The 17351-nt window shown below is 36.8% G+C and overlaps 2 protein-coding genes across 2 annotated transcripts; both read left to right on the plus strand.

Annotated features, from left to right (window-relative positions):
* The first annotated feature begins 6511 nt into the window (after nt 1–6511).
* LOC135837716 (uncharacterized) lies at nt 6512–9749 on the plus strand. Its single transcript, XM_065353087.1, has 3 exons — nt 6512–6664; nt 6837–7667; nt 7788–9749. Exons 2-3 carry the CDS (start codon nt 6857–6859, stop codon nt 9593–9595), a joined length of 2619 nt encoding a protein of 872 aa, XP_065209159.1. The 5' UTR covers nt 6512–6664; nt 6837–6856; the 3' UTR covers nt 9596–9749.
* Nucleotides 9750–12993: 3244 nt separating this feature from the next.
* Nucleotides 12994–16292, plus strand: LOC135837717 (uncharacterized). Its single transcript, XM_065353088.1, has 3 exons — nt 12994–13183; nt 13259–14090; nt 14278–16292. Exons 2-3 carry the CDS (start codon nt 13283–13285, stop codon nt 16182–16184), a joined length of 2715 nt encoding a protein of 904 aa, XP_065209160.1. The 5' UTR covers nt 12994–13183; nt 13259–13282; the 3' UTR covers nt 16185–16292.
* Nucleotides 16293–17351: the final 1059 nt, after the last annotated feature.

A 17351-nucleotide genomic window follows, 5' to 3' on the forward strand; every position in this document is an offset into this window, starting at 1 on the left:
TTCCAATACTTTGGAAATATTTGGATGTTTGCGTTTGATTAGAGATAGGACCCATCTCTTTATCTCCAAGAACAGACGTTTCTCTGTTTTGGTTTCGCAAAAATATTTCTGAAAGTATTCCCATGCATCGTTTTGACACTGACTGTTCCAATAATGTTGAAGGAATCTCTGTTTTAGGTCTTCGTAGTCCGTTATTCCCACCATGTCGCCTTTCCACTCTGTCGCATCTTGAGTCTCAATTACTCCTTGGAATGCGTAAATTTTCTGAGTTTCGGCGGCATTGCTTTTGTTTACGTAGTCTTCGAACTGACGTACAAATTCATGAGGGAAGTAACGTTTCGATTCGTCATAATAAATGCCAGCACTTCTGACTAAGTTGGCATTTATTTTCAAGGTTGGGTTGGAATTAAGACCACTGTTGGGTCTATATCCACCTTCCTTTCTCATATCCGCAACTGCATGAGCTAACTGGCTGCATTCTGCCTTATGTTTTGTCATTTCATTTTTGAATAGGTTGGTCGCTTGGTCAAATTTGGTTTCACATTGCGTTGCCTTTTGCATCGCGCTGTCAGCTTTTTGTAAAGCTGCACCGGTAGTTTGACCTACATATTCTTTCATGCCAGTGGCCCATTGGGTACAGTGTTCACGAACGTCTTTTACGTCGTTTCTGTATCCATCAATGTTGCGGTTCGTACTACCTGCATGGTCCACAAGATTAATTAGACAGTCTTCTATTCGGATAAGGCTGTGTTCTTGAACTGCTTGACCAATCTGTAGGTTCTCTATGGCACCTTCAGTGAAATCCCATGTTTGCTGAAACAACGATCTCAACGGATCATTTATTTCAGCGTCGGTGGCGATTTCAGGTCGTTTCGGTTCAGTTTTGGATCTGCATTCTTCCCTTTTTGAGTCCCTGTAATTTTGCAGGTGACGTGTTCTCGCTGGGGGCGGGTCAGGGAGATCTGATCCATGTACCATGTTATTTTCTTCGGTAGGTACGTAATCTTCGTCATCCTCATCATCATCCTCGTCATATTCTTCGTCAGAATTGTTTGATGGCGGATGACTGCTGAACAATGATTCCACAAGGTTCTGCGGACTCGATTGTTGTTCAGGTTGTTCTACGTTTAAATCCTGCGTAGGTGGATTTTTTCGATTTTTCCGTTTGGATTTGTTATCCGAATTTTTCAACGTAACGCACGATTCTTCGTGCGTTTCACCAATACATAAGCAATGTACTTGGTGTTGCGTAAGGGCTACCGCTTTACTTCGGGTGCCTGCAGCTGGTCCAGTAAATGCCATTTCGTTCGAATTCAACTACAGCTGGGGTAATATTACGACGAATATTTTCCCTTTTTTTTTTGTGTGAAATTTCTATTAAATTTCGAACACAAATTCACGTGCAATGCTGGTTTTAATTCGCGAGTTGGTTCTGGTACACAAAAATATTCTATCACGTAAATTGCGCTTCACTAGCACTGAGCTATACAGTCGGTTGACTCAAGTCGCTAGATTACTACGGCGAGTAATCCGGACAAGATAAAAAGCGCTGAGTCAGGACGAACTGTTTCACACGTGCTCGAAACGTGTTTCTTAGCGGGATTCGAGTGCAAAGTCACTTCAGAGGTGACTCGGACAAGATAAAGAGCACTAGATCTCAGCTAAAAAATTAGCTTCGAATGAATCGCGAACACGAACACGAATTGCTGGAGAAAAAATTCAGGTGCCAAAATACCACCTTGGGTATTTCTGAAAAAATACAAGGACACTGAATTATCACTCAGCTTTGAGTGCTGGTTTGAAAAATACGCGAAAAATGCTTGCGATGTGTTTGCTTTGATTGAAAAGCCACTCGCGAAATGTACTGTAATATTTTACGATATTACTTACCAATACTGCTGCAAAATATAGCTTCGAACAGAAGTTCTACTGCTGCTGATCGCGTGGTTGAAAAACAAACGCGGAGAAATTATGCAAATAAATTGCTTAGTATCAAAATTCACTTTAAAAAATAAAACGTGAAAAGATACCGGACAAGACACACACGGAGGACGCAAAAAATGCGCGCGAAAAAATAACGCAATGACAGTCAAGCTGCTTCTCTAGAGGAGCGTTGCTAGAACCGTCGTCACACTTGAAAAGAAAAATATATAATGCGAGCCGCGGTAGCTATCAACTCGACGGTTGGTGGCTGCGCAGCTGCAGCGGCGACATCAAGAAGATGGCGGCTAGTGCGACGTGTGTGTCTGTCCTTGGGTGGTGGTAGGGGTCACGCAACAATGCGGCGGACAAGCTGGAACTCGCTTTTCACGTTTCAACGAACGGATTGAGTTCTGAGAAATTCTCAACGGATATTTTATCCATCGATGGATTTCATCATCTACCACCACACATACACATGTAAAAATAAACACGTTTTCGTCAAATTCTGGCAAATTTGACTAGGTGTGTGTGTGTTTAGGTGAAAGCAACTTAATACTTTCGTGATTATTTACTTTGAAATATGCACAAGTATTCTTTCCTTTCCTATTTTCGGACACGTTGGTCTGAGAATAGTTAAGAAGTGAATCGTAAGTACAATTGAAATCATACTGCAAGTATTATTTTCCAAAGTTTGGTCGCGATCTAAACTTTGTACTCATAACGATTTACTTCCTCCAAGCTCAGATTACGACGAATCTGTGCTTTTTGGACACTCGGAAGGGCGCCAATGTAAGAGGGTAAAATGACTTAAAGCATGATTGGTAATGTGACTTACGATGGTTGCTATTGTGTTGTTTCCAAGAAATATCCCTTAGAGTATTTCTACTAAATACTCACCGGAATACCTCACATGCTCGGCTAGGGCGTGAGTAGGAAATGGTTGCTTTTACACTCTTAACATATGATCATACACACCATAAATAATAACAAGTTATACACGAGAATAATATTTAATGTGTGCAATATTAACAACACGTTACAAGTTTTACATAATCACATATTCTATGTATTTATGTACGTTAACAAGACACTTTCTTAAACTAAATATACACACGTTGGTGTTACACACTGTGGTGTAGGTTTGGATAAGTGATCTCCTCTGGCAAGGAGATCTAACTTATTCACACTGATATGTGCAAGTACTTACCCAGAGTGGCGACGAGTAGATCATCACTCCTTCTCGTCTATTCATTGGTTTCACTAATAACTAACTAAAACTAAAGCACTAAATATAACACTTAACACTCGAGAGTAAAACTTATACTTAAATGACTGCATTAACCCATTAACCGTGAATAACATACCCGCGTGCACTCGGATACATTACTGGCGTTCTGTACTCTCGTCGCTTGGCTCGTATGGCTAGCTGACGAGAATACAACGCAGTGTTGCCTTAGTGCAACGCAGTGTTACCATGTGGGCGAGCCCTATACATACCACGTACGGCATAGTAGTATATCACAAACGTTATGCGAGGTGATTTTTTTATTTTCGAACCCTCGAGAGCAAAAATTGGGGGGGGGGGGGGTTGATTTTTGGAAAATCTTGGAACCACCATTTTGAACCTACCCCTTTGAACACCGCTAAAAAGCTTTTTACAGTTTATTAGGATCTGAAAGACCTCCATCCTACCAAATTTTGAGCTCAATAAAATTTTCCGCTTGTAGTCAAAAATCCAATTTTCCAATTTTTCGTAATTTCGATATTTTGGGAACCCCTAGAAAGCTAGAAACCTGCGATTTGCGCCAAACGTAACGTTTTGAGGTATATAATCAATTATCTAGATGAAAAAGTTTAATTAGGCTCCTTGCATATTCGTAATTTTGAGCCCTTTTTTTAGAGCCCTCCACTTTGGGCACCCCTAAAGAAGGCGTTTATGCATATTTTTTCAAATAAATTGAAGAATTTGAGGTTAAAACACACTAGGAAGAGGTCGATAATTTTTCATTTGATTTTTCCTGTAACTTTAAAAATTGGGCTCTTTTGGGTCAAATTCAAAGATTTTACTCTTCGAAAAAACGTTGAAATCACGTTTTCACGAATTCAAGGAAGTAAAAATGCCAGAATTTGACCTAAAATATCTCAATTTTGAAAGTTTCCGGAAAAATCAAATGAAAAATTATCGAACACTTGCTAGGGTGTTTCAAATGTAAATTCTTCAATTTATTTGAAAAAATATGCACAAACGCCTTTTTCAGGGGTGCCCAAGTGGGGGGCTCTAAAAAAGGGTTCAACATTACGAATATGCAGGGAGCTTAATTGAACTTTTTCATCAAGATAATTGATTATATACCTCAAAACGTTACGTTTGGCGCAAATCGCAGGTTTCTAGCTTTCTAGGGGTTCCCAAAATATCGAAATTACGAAAAATTGGAAAATTGGATTTTTGAGTCTCAGCGGAAAATTTTATTGAGCTCAAAATTTGGTAGGATGGAGGTCTTTCAGATCCTAATAAACTGTAAAAAGCTTTTTAGCGGTGTTCAAAGGGGTAGGTTCAAAATGGTGGTTCCAAAATTTTCCAAAAATCAAACCCCCCCCCCCCAATTTCTGCTCCCGAGGTTTGAAAATAAAAAAATCACCTCGCATAACGTTTATTGGGTTCAAACAGATATTTTACGCTAAAAAAGTTTTTGAAAATGATTATCAGTGGTTCCCAAAGTTCTTTTCTTATTCACAACTTTGGGAACCCCTGGAGCCCAAAAAATTGTCATTTTGGGTTAACTGACCACGGATTCTTATTTGGGACATTTATTACAAAATTTTAAGAGTGGTTGAGTTGATAACTGTCGGGGCCCAAAAAACTGCCTTATCGGGACTCCTCCTTTCCACATAAACGGGAAACTTTTGATTTTTTGGATTTTTTAATTTTGAAAAAAGCTCGTTAGAAAGCCACTTTTGTGGTGAGACTGGTGACACTCTCAAAATCGGCTCAAATGTAGGTAAACTCGTTAAACAGGTCGAGTGTACAGGGTGCCCAGAAATATCGAGTACCCCTAAAAAAGTTTCCTACTAAAATACTTTGGTTGGTCACAGTGAATGATAATAAATTAATAATGATAGCACATGATTGGTTGTTGGACTGAAGAGACATTCCACCAATCACATACGTCTATTTCACGTTGCCAACCTATATTTTTAATGAAAAACTTTCTTAAGGGTACTCGATATTTCTGGGCATCCTGTAATAATATACAACTCGATTTTTAGCAGCCCAACTTCATATTCACGCCTTCTGGAGCAAATTCAAAATTCTGGAGAAATTGAAAAATCGCGCTGGAGGCTCCAGAATGGCTGGAAATTGTGAAATTTGGATTTGGGTAATTAATATCAGTTTTGGAACTTATTTTGACCATTTTTATTGATCAAGTACGTACTTTTTTTTTAAAAAAAAAGCATAAATCGCCAAAAACAGTCATTTTTGAATTTTTAAAAATTCGCGCCAAAAATCGAATAATGAACTTGGGCAGCTGAAAATCTGGTTTTGGGGGTTTTAGACTATGCTCTTTCCAAAAATCGCGGTCCCGTTCAAATCGGAGTGTGACGCTCGACCATAGACCCCGACCCGTACCCAAACAATCAGCCATCCTTATCACGATGTTGGACTTGTAAAAATTTACTTCGTTGATCGTTGATCTAATCACAAGCAATAAATAAGATGAGTTCTGAGTAATTTTATCAAATTCAATCGCTAAATCATACTAAAAGAAAGAAAAAACGAAGAAAAATCCTACATGTAAGGTAATTCCATCTTTGGAAGTTTTGAAAAACACTCAGTTTGCTCAGCAGCAAATGATACTCGTATGTAATATCTACAACTACAACAAAGAACTTTGAAATTGCAATACAATGAATAAACACTAGAAAGAATTTTTCCCTTCAAAATACAAAGTTTTCTCTTCCAGTTGTACATTGCGTTGTGTTATTTCGAAGATTCAACGGCGAGTCTTCGCATTGGCACATACTACATGACCATATAGTCAAATTTTTTTAAACAATTGCTGGGAAATCATGAAATTTTCGCATAATGACGATTCGACTACAGTTTTAAGCGAATTCAACACCACAGATCGCACATAACATAAAACTGTCATTTCCCAAGTTTCATTTACCTACTACTCGTACTCATTATAGGATTTTTCATTATTTTCGTATGATTTAGCGATTGAATTTAATAAAATAACTTGGAACTCATCTTATTTATCGCTTAGAATGCTTATGATTGGATTAACGATCAACGATCAACAACGTAAATTTTTACCAAGTCCAAAATTTGTGATAAGGATGGCTGATTTGTTTGGGTACGGGTCGGGGTCTATGGTCGAGCAGTGTGACACGCTGACACCTCAAGACTTGTGAGTATGTGAGTTGGCTGGAGGTGATTTTCAAGCCGTTCTGGTTTTGTTTCCGCAAGACCACCACCATAACACCACCTACATTTTGGAAATTACCTGCCAATGCCAAAAATGCATTTGAATTGCGCGCCGTGTCATGATCCTCAGGTAACGGACACTTTTGATTGGCTAGTGATAAGAAGCCGACGTTATCAACTCATGCAATAATTATTTTTTGTCCTACCTCAACTCAACCAAGGCAAATAATGCGAACTATGTTAGGTAATTTTAATAATACAAAATTAAATAAATCATAAATCTGCTCTGAGTTTTGTTTTCCATCGAAATAGGTAAGTGTTTCATTTTCTTTCAATCATTAGATGCCATTTTGTACCAAAAACAAGAGCCACTCTCCTTAAACTACACCACCCTCCATGTACTCTATCTAATGTACTTAGAATACCTTAATAATATTGATTATCTCAGCTTACACCTTATATGTATGTATTTTTTCGCAAAAAGGCTTCTGATCCTGAAAAATCATGGATTGCGATTCCGAAAACAATTCAGGATCAACAGTAGTTCACGAAGGAAATGATAACTTGGTTCGAAGTCAGTACTACGATGTAATGGTGAAAGTGGACTCAGATGTGTATTGTTTGAATAAACTACAACTGGCTTGGAAATCGGACTACTTCGAGAAATTATTTATCGAGTATTCCGACCAAAAAGAATGTAGTTTGATCGAGCTACCGGTAATGGATACAAATACATTCTCTGCCATCGTAGATATAATATATGGAGAGACACTGACGTCTGTTTTAAACCACGACAATCACATTACATTATTAATGGCTATGGATTACTTCCAAATGAAGATCGATCTGGAAACTTACGCAAGTTTCATTGAAGAAAATTTGGACTTTGATACGAAGATATTCACTCTATACAACTTCGTTCGAGAGAATCCAAATTTGCAGTGCTTGTTACCGTCAGTTTTAAAATACATATCTGCTCATTTGACGAAAATGCAAAATAATAAAGATTTTTTATCTTTACCGTTTGAGCATATCGTTCAGATAGTTTTGAGCGATAAGAACGACGAGGTTGAGACATGCACAATGCGAGAATTTAGTCAAATTTGCTCGAAATGGATTTGCTATAATTTGCAAAACAGACTTTCTCATGTAGCAAAGCTCGTTAATGCTGCTAAAAGAAGATTTGATTGTCTAAACGAAATTAAGGATGAAGACTTCAACACGATGTTACCTAATATTGCTGGAAAAATTAGTCTGGAAATGATGACGAAACTTTTCTACAAATTTTTGGTGTATGATGGAGAAGTAAATCCAGGTCAGTACTTAATTGAAGTTTTGACTTTTGACGGTCGATTATGAAATTTTACAATGTTCGGTTGTAATATGTTGATAAAATAATCGTGAAGTATTTATTGTATTTTTTTTCTTTTTTCAGCTCACGAGAACTTACTGAAAGATGAGAAAAGTCAAGATTCAATTACTTCTTACGAGGAAAACGAACGAAAAAAGTTGACAAAATTTTTAGAAAATGGTTATTTCCACGATATCGTCGTAAATGTCGGAGATAAAACTTACAAACTTCATAGATTTATATTGAATCCAGCATCGGGCTATTTCGCTGAAATTTCTTCCACCAAGCAGTCCAACTCAGACGCTCAATGTGCAGAAGCACCCACCCAGAGCCAGCAACCGAATGTAAATGAGTATGTGCTTCGTGATGTTGATCAAACGACGTTTGATATGATAATTAATTATATCTATTTCGGTGACGAATTGCCTTTGACATGTGAAACCGTAACCCATGTATTGAGAGCTGCCAATATTTTAAAAATGGAAACATTATATGATAGCTGTATATATTGGATGCGAGCGAATCTTGAACAGATCTGCGAGGAAGTTTTAATGCTCGATGAATGTTTTTCTACGACGTGGATTCGAGACAATATTAAAGAAATTTTTTCGAAAATTTTGATCGAATCTGAAGTAGTCAACACGTTGCCAATCTGTTTAGTTTCCTTCGATAACCTGGAGGATTTAATTTCGTCGTCGTCGCATTGCTGTGATAATCCGCATAAAGTTGTAGACGTATGTTCGAAATGGGTTTTGCACGATGTAAAAAACCGATACCATCTGCTACCACAAATCGCCATTGCTATTAATCACAATCGCCATTATTACGAAATGGATGTTTCTGAAGATTTAAACAACTGCTCGGAAGAATCGATTCGTGATGAATTATGGAAAATCTTACGTTCTACCGCATTGGTTCTTTCTGCTGAGAAAATATCGGAAAACTGTGGTAAGAAATTTCAGGAGACACCTGTGTTTGTCGCATTGACCGCGGAAACGTCAACAATTCATGTTTTGAACGCAAATTTAGAACAGATCGGCTCATTGTGTCTTTCAAATGATACTGATCGTGTTGATTGTGTTACTGCCACTTTGATAGACGATAATCTATTTATTGCCTCATCTCGCCAAGACGTGCTTTTTGTTTTTTATGTACTAAATCTGTCTTCGAAAAAGTTTGTTTCTTTGAATAGATGTGTAGATGTGAAAAAGTATGATAGTTGGTGCTACAGGTTCTGGTTGTTGAATTGTTGCGGCCAAGTATACTGTTGCTTTCCACGAGGTCATGTATTGAAATACTCGACCGAATTAAACCGTTGGATGGCATTTTCAAAAAAGCCCGTATTTTCTGATAAAGTCCCGAAATTCGAGCAAAAAGTATGGTTTACAAGTGACGGCGATAAGTTGTACAGGTTATATGCTAAAGGAGTTTCTGATGAACGGTATTCGTCTGCGACATTGTTGTACGGTGTGGACGAATTTAATTTTCGACTAAATGTGTGGTCGTCTTGGTCGGATGTGTCATTTACACGAGACTATTGTCACGTAGTAGATGTTACCGTTCTTGATGGTAAATTCACTATGATGTTAGATTCGTCGTTCGTGTCATTTGACCAAAATTCAAGAAAGTGGCGTGAATTTCTTCTAACTCGTGGTATTCTTCTTGACGGGTTTAGGAAATGGTACGCCTTGACGCGATGTGAAGGCACACTTATTCATGTTTTCAGCAACAAAATGTATCATCGGTCCCAAAGAAATGAAACCTGGGAGTTGAAAAAAGATCTCACATCAAAATTTAATTCTGTACCATCCGACTCATCCGACTGTAAAAAAAATCCTGGCCCTTATAAGTGTATTATTTCCATTCATAAGAACAACACTGAGACCGATTAATGTGATGCATGTAACGTTGTGATATAAATTCCTGTTTTATTTTTTTTCTTATTAACAATACCTATTGTGAAAAGACTGATGTTATTAAGTAATAATTAATCATTTTTATCGTAATTCTGTCGTAAGATTTTGAAAATAAAATATTATGAAAGAGGTTTTGACTCTTCGCAGTATTTGGATGCATCTATACCTGACAAAAATATCAAAGTACCTATGCACCTTAACTGTGTAAACACGTTGCCTATCTCATATTCGCTTGATAATAAGTGAATAAATTGTGCTTTTAATCCCGAGGAATTCCTTGTAGGTAACAAAGTGCCCAAATGTGGCCTCCTTGAGGATATTTTTCTAGATAAATGCAACCTGCCAAGCCATAAACACACCTACTGGCTTCAAGACATACCTATGTATAATCAAAAATGAAGAAAATTTTGCATCTTTGAACGTATCATTTTTGAAATAAATGAAATTTGGGAAACGAAATTTCTATTTGTTGACCAAAAGTGGCTATATAGTATATAGGTACCTAATACTTGGTAAGTGAAAAACAAAATTTCACTATACCCCATTTTCGATTCGCCAAATCGATTGGATGCAGTTTCAAATCGTTTTGAAAAGCCCCAGAGCATTCGACAGATTTCTAAAGATTGAAATTTCCACAAAATTTTACTAAATGAAATTGGGAAGCTAAAATTTACTCTGCACCGCAATTTCAACATGCTCAGTTGACTGGAACAGGTTTCCAGTCGTATTTGGAGATAACGACAACTTTTTAGAAATTCCAAGTTTTCCAAAAAATGTCGTTTTTTCTTGAAAAATTGTAATTTCCAAAGTAGCTGACGTAGGCTCCCAAAATTACTTGTAACCAGATACTTCCAATGGACATGGACGCAACATGAAATTCAAATGCAGAGTAAACCGGCATATGACAATAGGAGTAATTGCACCCCCCCCCCGCCGATCCTGCGGGACAACTTTTTTCTTAAAGGGGACATCCTAAGGAACATTTTAAAGCAAACTTGCCAAAAAAAAAGTTGGCCTTACTTACAAAATGGCGGCCATTTTGATTGACAGGTCAGCCGAAATCGCAGATTTTGCGTTTTAACAGACTTGCACGAACTTTTTCAAACTTTACAAAGGTAGATCGAAAGATCATGCAAAAATTTATCACCTGTCAAAATTTCAAGTGCTAAAGTGCGTTTTTCGATTTTTGGTGAATTTTTGAAAATCGAATTGAGGCCAAAAATGAGGGAAAAAATCAAAATTTTACCAAATTGACCAAGAAAGCTAAAATTTTGGATATACCCGATTTCCGACATGCCAAATCGATTGGAAACGGTTTCAACCCGTTTTGAGCAGTTCTGGAGCCTCCAGCAGATTTTTGAAACTAGAAATTTCGACAAAATTCCATCAAATTGGAGTTGTAAAGCTAAAATTTATTCTAAAAACTAATTTCAATACGCTACGAAGTACTGCAGGTGAATTTCAAGTCGTTTTGGATCCTCCAGCGACTTTTTGAAAATTCCTGAAACCTCCAGCAGATTTTTGAAATTTTACATTTTCACAAAATTTTATCAAATGAAGATGGAAAGCTGAAATTTACTCTACACTCCAATTTTAACACCCTCTGAAGACGACTTCAGGTGGGCTCAAGTAATTTCAGGGCATCCAGCGACTTTTTTGGAAAATTACTGGAGCCTCCAGCAGATTTTTGAAACTTGAAATTTCTCCAACATTAATTTATCAAATGGAGTTGGCAAGCTGAAATTTACTTCGCAGACTACATGGTGATTTCAAATGGTTTTGAAGCTTCCAGCTCCTTTTAGGAAATTTCAATTTTCCAAAAAAACGTCATACAACCTTGCAAAAAGTTGCTAGAGGCTCCAAAACGACTTGAAATTCACCAGCAGTCAACTTCGTAGCGTATTGAAATCAGTTTGCAGAATGAATTTCGACTCTCTATCTTAGTTTGATGACATTTTGGGGAAATTTCAAGTTTCAAAAATCTACTGGAGGCTCCAGTAATTTTCAAAAAAATCGTTGGATGCTCTAAAATGACTTGAAATCCACCAGAAGTCGTTTTCAGAGGGTGTTAAAATTGGAGTGTAGAATAAATTTCAGCTTTCCATCTCCATTTGATAAAATTTTGTGAAAATTTAAAATTTCAAAAATCTGCTGGAGGCTTTAGTAATTTTCAAAACGTCGCTGGAGGATCCAAAACGACTTGAAATTTACCTGCAGTACTTCGTAGCGTATTGAAATTAGTTTTTAGAATAAATTTTAGCTTTACAACTCCAATTTGATGGAATTTTGTGGGAATTTCTAGTTTCAAAAATCTGCTGGAGGCTCCAGAACTGCTCAAAACGGGTTGAAATCGTTTCCAATCGATTAGGCATGTCGAAAATAGGGTATATCCCAAATTTCGGCTTTCTTGGTCAATTTGGTAAAATTTTGATTTTTTGCCCTCATTTTTGGCCTAAATTTGATTTTCAAAAATTCGCCAAAAATCGAAAAACGCACTTTAGCACTTGAAATTTTGACAGGTGATAAATTTTTGCATGATCTTTCGATCTACCTTTGTAAAGTTTGAAAAAGTTCATGCAAGTCTTATGTTAAAACGCAAAATCTGCGATTTCGGCTGACCTGTCAATCAAAATGGCCGCCATTTTGTAAGTAAGGCCAACTTTTTTTTTTGGCAAGTTTGCTTTAAAATGTTCCTTAGGATGTCCCCTTTAAGAAAAAAGTTGTCCCGGAGGATCGGCGGTGGGGGGGGGGGTGCAATTACTCCTATTGTCATATGACGGACTATTTCATTTAAGTTACCTATCAGTGGTTGAAAATAGCCTAGGATACCTATGTCTCAAATTTCAGCTTTCCAAATCAATTTGGCAAGATTTCGATTTTTTTGGCTCAAATTTGATTTTCAAAAATTTACCAAAAATCGAGAAACACTACATTTTATCTTTAGGAGTTTGAAATTTCGGCTGGTGATATATTTTTGCGTGCTGTTGCATAATATCTAGCTTTGTTCGGTTCAAAAATACCTACTTATTTGATGTGTAGGATGGGATACCTCCCGTGAGTGAGTTGAGCCCTGAGCCTGAGGAAGAGGAAGTGAAGTACTGGAGATGGTCTCTTCCCCTCTCATCAGGCAGAAAACAAAAAGCCGGAAATTTTTAGAAAAAATTGGACGGATTGGACAAAGTTGAGAGATTTTTAAATGTTGGGAAGAAATTGTGTAAACAGGGACAATCAAAGAATTACCAAAAACCATGGATTTTGATTTCTTGAATTCGCCAAAAACTAAAAAGTCAATAACCAAAAAATGCATAGAGCCATAGAATTTTGAATTCCGCGCCGTGCTGCGATCCTTATAGGTAACGGACACTTTTGATTGGCTAGTGATAGTGATGAAAGCCGAAACCGACGTTATCACATCACATCTCATACAAAAATACAAAATTTTTCACTGGGTACAAATTAAATCTGAAGTAGATTAGTGTTTCATTTTCTATCATTGGATGTCGATAATAATTCTCAAATGTTGTACCAAAAGCAAGAGTTACTCGTAAACCACACATCCTCCATGTAAGCTATCTAACTAACATACTTTAATAACCTTATGTCAACTAAAACCTTACACGTATTTTTTCACATTCGCAGTTAGACAAGACTCCTGAAAAAGCCATGGATAGCGATTCCGAAAACAATTCAGAATCAACAGCAGATCACCAAGGAAAGGAGAACTTGGTTCGAAGTCAGTATTACGATGTAATGGTGAAAGTGGACGCAGATGTGTATTGTTTAGATAAACTACAACTGGCCTGGAAATCAGACTACTTTGAGAAATTATTGATCGAGTATACTGACCGAAAAGAATGTAGTTTGATCGAGCTACCGGTAATGGATACAGATACATTCTCTGCCATCGTAGATATAATCTATGGAAAGACACTGACGTCTGTTTTAAACCACGAAAATCACATCACTTTGTTAATGGCTATGGATTACTTTCAAATGGACATGGATCTGAAAACGTACGCTAATTTCATTGAAAATAATTCGGTCCCAGATGTAAAGATATTCAAACTGAACAACTTCGTTCAAGAGAATCCAAATCTGCAGTGCTTGTTACCGTCAGTTTTAGAATATTTATCTGTTCATATGACAAAACTTCAAACTGATAATGATTTTTTATCTTTACCATTTGAGCACCTTGTTCAGATAGTTTTGAGTAGAAAAGACCGCAAGTTTGCGAACAGAATGCGCGAAATTAGTCAAACTTGCTCAGAATGGATTTACTATGATTTGCGAAACAGACTTCCTCATGTAGCAAAGCTCGTGAATGCTGCTAAACGAAGATTTGGCTATGTAAACGAAATTATGGATGAAGAGTTCAACACGATGTTGTCTAATATTGCTGGAAAAATGAATCTGGAAATGATGACGAAACTTTTCTACAAATTTTTGGTGTACGATGGAGAAGTAAATCCCGGTAGGTACTGTACTGTGTACTCGAAGATTAGATAGGTACTTATTTGGAAATTTAAAAAATAAAAATATGCTTAGTTTTGTCTTTTGACTGTTGAAGTGTCAAGTATGAAATTTCGCGTCGTATTGGCTGTAAAATTTTGATAAATTAATCGTAAAGTATTCATTGTAAATTTGTGTTCTGTTATCAGCTCCCGAGAATTTACTGAAAGTGAATGATGAAAAAAATCAAGATTCGATCGCGTCTTATAACAAAGAAAACGAACGAAAAAAGCTTACAAGACTTTTAGAAAACGGTCATTTCCACGATATCGTCGTAAATGTAGGAGAAAAAACTTACAAACTTCATAGATTTATGTTGAATCCAGCATCGGGCTATTTCGCTGAAATTTCTTCCACCAAGCAGTCCAACGCAGACGCTCAATGTGCAGAAGCGTCAGCCCAACAGCAGCAACCGAATCAAAATGAGTATACGCTTCGTGATGTTGATCAAACGACGTTCGACATGATCATTAAGTATATCTATTTCGATGATGAATTGCCTTTGACATCTGAAACTATAACTCGTGTATTGAGAGCTGCCAATATTTTAAAAATGAAAAATTTATTCGATCGATGTTTACGTTGGATGCAAAATAATATTGAACAAATTTGCACGGAAGTTTTAATCATCGATGAATGCTTTTCTACGTCGTGGATACGGGAGAATATTAAAGAAATTTCCTCGAAAGTTTTGATCGAATCTGAAATAAGCGACACGTCACCAATCTGTTCATTTTCTTTCGACTTGCTGGAGGATTTACTTTTTTCATCGTCGGATTGCTGTGGTAATCCACATAAAATTGTAGACATATGTTCGAAATGGGTTATGCACGATGTGATAAATCGATATCATCTGGTACCACAAATCGCCCTGGCAATTAATCACAATCGCAATTATTATGAAATGGAAGCATCTACAGATTTAAACAACTGCACGGAGGAATTGATTCGTGATGAATTATGGAAAATCTTACATTCGACTGTGTTGGTTCCTTCGGCTAAGAAAATATCGGAAAACTATGAGAAGAAATTTCATGAGACGCCGGTGTTCGTCGCATTGACCAGGGAAACGTCAACAATTCATGTTTTGAACGCTAATTTAGAACAAATCACATCATTGTATCTTTCAAATGACGCTAATGAGAGTTATTATTACTTTTGTGTTGCTGCCACTTTGATAGACGATAATTTATTCATTGCGTCATCTTCGCCTCACGATGGTTTTGTGTTTTGTGTATACAACCTATCTTTGAAAAAATTCGTCTCTCTGAGTGGGTATGTAGATGTGAAAGATGTGACTGTGAGTTGGAACACTAGGTTTTGGTTATTGAATTGTCGCGGCCAAGTTTACTGTTGCTTTAAACAAGGCCATGTATTGAAATACTCTACGGAACTAAACCGTTGGATAATATTTTCGAAGAAGCCGGTATTCTCTGATAAAATCTCGAAACATGGTGAAAATAGTGAAAATGGTGAAGATAGTGAAGATAGTGAAGATAGTGAAGATGGTGAAGATGTTGTAGATGAAGAAGTATGGTTTACAAGTGATGGGGATACGTTGTACAGGTTGTATGCTAGAGGAGTAGTTAAGGAAAATTATTCGTCGAAATTGATATATGCTGTGGATGAATTCAATTTTCAACAAAATATGTGGTCGTCTTTGTCAGATTTGTCATTTACACGAAAATCTGACCAGGTACATGATTTTACCATCCTCAATGATGGTAAATTTACTGTGCTGTTGAGATCAAAAGGGTTCATGTCATTCGACCGGAGAAGGCAAAATTCAAGAGTGTGGCGTGAGTTTTCTCTGACAGACAATTATCTTTATCCGGATTTTGAGAAATGCTATGTGTTGATGCGATGTGAAGGCAGACTTATACATGTAATTGGCGACAAACTGTATCATTGGTCCCAAACAAATCAAACCTGGGAGTTGAAGAAAGAACTTCCATCAAGATTTGTATCTGTTCCATCAAAATCTGATCGTTTTAAAAATCCTGGCCCTTATGCGTGCATTAGTGCCATTCATAAGCACAATGTTGGCACCGTTTGATTATGATGCGCGTAACTTTGTGAAGCTCCTGTTCAATTTTTTTTTCTTATTAACAATTGTGAGAAGACTGATGTAATACCTAATTATAATTAATCATTTTTATCGTTATTCATTCGTAATATTTTGAAAATAATTATGAAAGGGGCTTGTTTCCATCTATACCTTTGTCCGGTTCAAACATAGCACATAGGTACCTATTTGAGTGAGTTGCGATATCCCTCGCCTTAAGGAAGTATCTCACTCGACTGACTCGACACAACAATTTTTGATTAAGACAAAAAGGAATCAATAAAGTATCCAAAATTTCAGGCACTTAAATCCATTTTTTTGATTTTTGGAAAATTACTATAAAAATTGAGATTTTGGGCCAAAAATTAGAATTTTACCAGATTTACTTGAAGAGCTGAAATTCTGTTTGTAGTCTATTTTTAAGCTTTCAAGTCGATTGTCGATGTTTTAAAACCGTTCTGGAGCAGCCTTTTAAGATTCTCGGAATTCAAAAAAAAAAAAAAAAAAATGTATAAGTAGTAGGGTGTACCTTATTTGTATAGTGAAAAAAAAATTTTCGATTTTTTTCGCTCCCACCCCCCAAAAACATGACCACAGGTGAGAAAATAATACCCTGAAAATTTCAGCCCCCTAGGTGAAAAAAAAGTCGTGCCGGTGGGCCCCCCAATTTTCCCATAATATTAAAAAATCGAAGTATCAGGCAAAATTTTTAAAATTGTGAACTTTCTAGTTCTAACACCTCAGTTAAGTCCCTACTTACGTAAAATCAACCTTCATACCAATTTTAGCCCCCTATCTCCACCCAAGACTAACCAGTGGATTAGAGGGGAGAGCTCATATTTATGAGGTACTAGTGAAAAAATATTTAATGACGCCCTAAATAGTTGTCTGGTTTCACAAGAAAAATTTCTCCAATCACGTTAGTAAAAATGAGTCGTGCTAGGGAGCACACCCCCCCCCCCCCATCTCAAGATATACTTAAAAGAAATCAGAAAAATTGAAATTTTTACATTTTTTTTCACATCATAATCCATGGATTTGGTCCATTTTCATTAGAAATACTGTTAAATATTTTATGACCTGTCTACATGATGAAAAGGTGGAACTTGTCTCATTCCCCAGAAAATGAAAAAAGATGAATATTATTATTTATTACAT

Source organism: Planococcus citri, chromosome 2 (genome assembly GCF_950023065.1).
Source record: "Planococcus citri chromosome 2, ihPlaCitr1.1, whole genome shotgun sequence".
In the NCBI taxonomy this organism is placed as follows: domain Eukaryota; kingdom Metazoa; phylum Arthropoda; class Insecta; order Hemiptera; family Pseudococcidae; genus Planococcus; species Planococcus citri.